This window comes from Aplysia californica, unplaced genomic scaffold (genome assembly GCF_000002075.1).
Source record: "Aplysia californica isolate F4 #8 unplaced genomic scaffold, AplCal3.0 scaffold00682, whole genome shotgun sequence".
Taxonomy (NCBI): domain Eukaryota; kingdom Metazoa; phylum Mollusca; class Gastropoda; order Aplysiida; family Aplysiidae; genus Aplysia; species Aplysia californica.
In genome coordinates, this window is record NW_004797952.1 from 344,715 (window position 1) to 347,070 (window position 2,356).

General features: G+C 41.0%; 1 protein-coding gene across 1 annotated transcript in view; it reads right to left on the reverse strand.

The window, feature by feature from the left end:
• LOC101859044 overlaps positions 1 to 2,356 on the reverse strand; it is a gene marked incomplete in the record, with an annotated part of 31,615 nt that overhangs the window by 8,347 nt on the left and 20,912 nt on the right. The window contains 4 exon segments of the mRNA XM_035972407.1: positions 102 to 274; positions 635 to 777; positions 1,450 to 1,596; positions 1,968 to 2,092. Coding sequence (XP_035828300.1) covers positions 102 to 274; positions 635 to 777; positions 1,450 to 1,596; positions 1,968 to 2,092 — 588 coding nt within the window.

Consider the following 2,356-nt stretch of genomic DNA (forward strand, 5'->3'; position numbering starts at 1 on the left):
CCCCCTCCCCCTTTCCCAAATTAAAATAAAAACAAGACCAAAAAAACCCCCAATAATTTAACAACGTTCGATATGTTGGTGACAAAAACTGAGACTCTCACCATTGCAGTACCAGTCGTTGTAGAAGTCAACCATGGCATCGTCCAGAGTCTCGTAGTTGTTAGCCTGGTAGAAATATTGTCTTCCGGAGGCGTAGTTCAGGAACTCAGAGGAGTCGAAGCCTGCCTGTCCACCTACTGCGACGGTTACAATGTACCAGCCCAGATTCTTGAGTCTGACGAAAAAGTACAATATAATTTTCTATGCGTGACATGCATCTGTTTTGCAAACAATCAGATTTTTTAAAACATAAAAACAAACACCCACAATAAGTGACGTTTTTCTTTTTTCTTTTCTTTCTTTTTGGAAGTCTCCTATTGCAATGAAAACGTTTTGAAACTTGCCTAAATACGACAACAGTATACAATGTTATTATTTTATTTTCCTAAATAGCAAAGAAGTAAATGTCTACGTCTATAACCCCCGCTATAAGATATCAATATCACAGCAGTAGCAAAAACAACTAACCACTATACCACAGAGGCCGTTGAAACTTCAGTAACACTGAGAGCAGTGACATCTGTTGTATACCCACCTTCTAATTTGGTTGGCAGTTTCTATGCGATCGTTTGCGAGGTTGTTGTTATCACCGGCAACAATCACAACGTAGCTGCGCCTCTGTGAGTTGACTGGTGCGCTCACCACAGATGCAAGTGCGTTATTCAAGCGTGCGTTGCCCTGACGAAAAAAAGTGATTCGTCATAGAGGCAATTGAGTGGGCTGTTGTAAGAATAATTGTTTTTTCTAACTGTATCTCGACTTGGCCAAGAGCAAGGAAAGGGAATAAAGACAATACACACCCAAGAAGTAGAAAATAAACAATTACTTTTTTTAAAGCTAGTTAAAAGTAAAATGTATCCATCCATTCTGAACATATTTGAAATGATATTATTATGCATATCTTGGGTTTTTCCTCAGTTGGGGTAATATTTGTTTGGCGTGATATCATGTACAAAGGACGCGTTTTACTTAGTGTAAGAATGAGAGTTCAAATATTTCCTTTACCACAATAGGAGGAGTCGTTCAAATATGTCATACAGTCACACAATTAATCTTGCAAGGCAGTTGCCATAAAAATATTGTTTATTCTCGCCCTCCTTCAGCTTCATCCATGACATGTGCACTCACTTACTTCCAATATACTGTTTGGGTTGGTGGTTGGATGGCGCCAGTGGTAAGTGCCACTTCTTTTCTGTTACTTTGCACTGATAGTTTCTACGTTTCTGTCTTGTTTTACCTAGCACTATGTTACCGATTTTGTGCTTCACTTTACTCAAACAAACAAGCTCTGGTATGTTACATCAACGTTTAACAAACATAAACCACACCAACGACAACATAGAAACTTACCCCTGATAGAGAACCAAACTGTCCGATGTTACCAATAGTGTTGCTCAGATATTGTGCTGACCTCGGGGTGTTGATGGACAAGTCAACTCTGTAATTGTCGTTGTAGGTGATGACACCAGCATGGAAGTTAGGGTTGGAAGAATATGTCTGGAAATGGGGGGGGGGGGCAGAAAATTTATGTAAATATTTTCCTTCACAGTTATTCTGACTTTGTGCATTAGTATTTTACCAATGGACTGTCAGAGCTAGTCCAGGTTGAGAGGGATACAATGTCCCTGCAGAAAGACCAAGAGACCCGATAAGAACTGTCTCCACAAGGGAAACGAAAGATCAAACTTGAGTTTTCTACATACGACGGTGAAGCACTTTACTACTACCCAACAAACACCAGTATCAGGGTGCTTCTGTAAGAGATTTAAAAATAACTAGACAAAAGCATGACTTCATTTGCATGGGAATTCGTCAAGAAATGGATTGCTTTTAGAAATCGAATAATTAATGATTGCTGTCAGTCTTACGGTCAGTTTGTCAACGACCGGTTCCTTCAGTCCAGAGATGAGGTCAGCGAAGTTGGCGGAGCGCGTCCTGGCGCCCTGTGAGACGTCCACGACCAACCACAGGTCACTGGTGCCGGGGTCGCAGTCTGTGGGTGGAGAATGCCAAGCCATCAGAGGAGGCGATCCAGGCAAACACAACAGAAAAGCCTTCGAGGAAATGCTATGTGGCAAAATGTCTATACCAGTAAGCTTTAAGTTATATAACCTATTTATCGTATTGTTGTCAACATTTGAGTTGATGTCAACGGCATCTTCTTCTTCTTCTCCTTCTTCTTCCTCTCCTTCTTTTTCCCCCTTCTTCTTCTTCTTCTTCTTCTTCTTCTCCTTCTCCTTCTCCTTCTCCTTCTCCT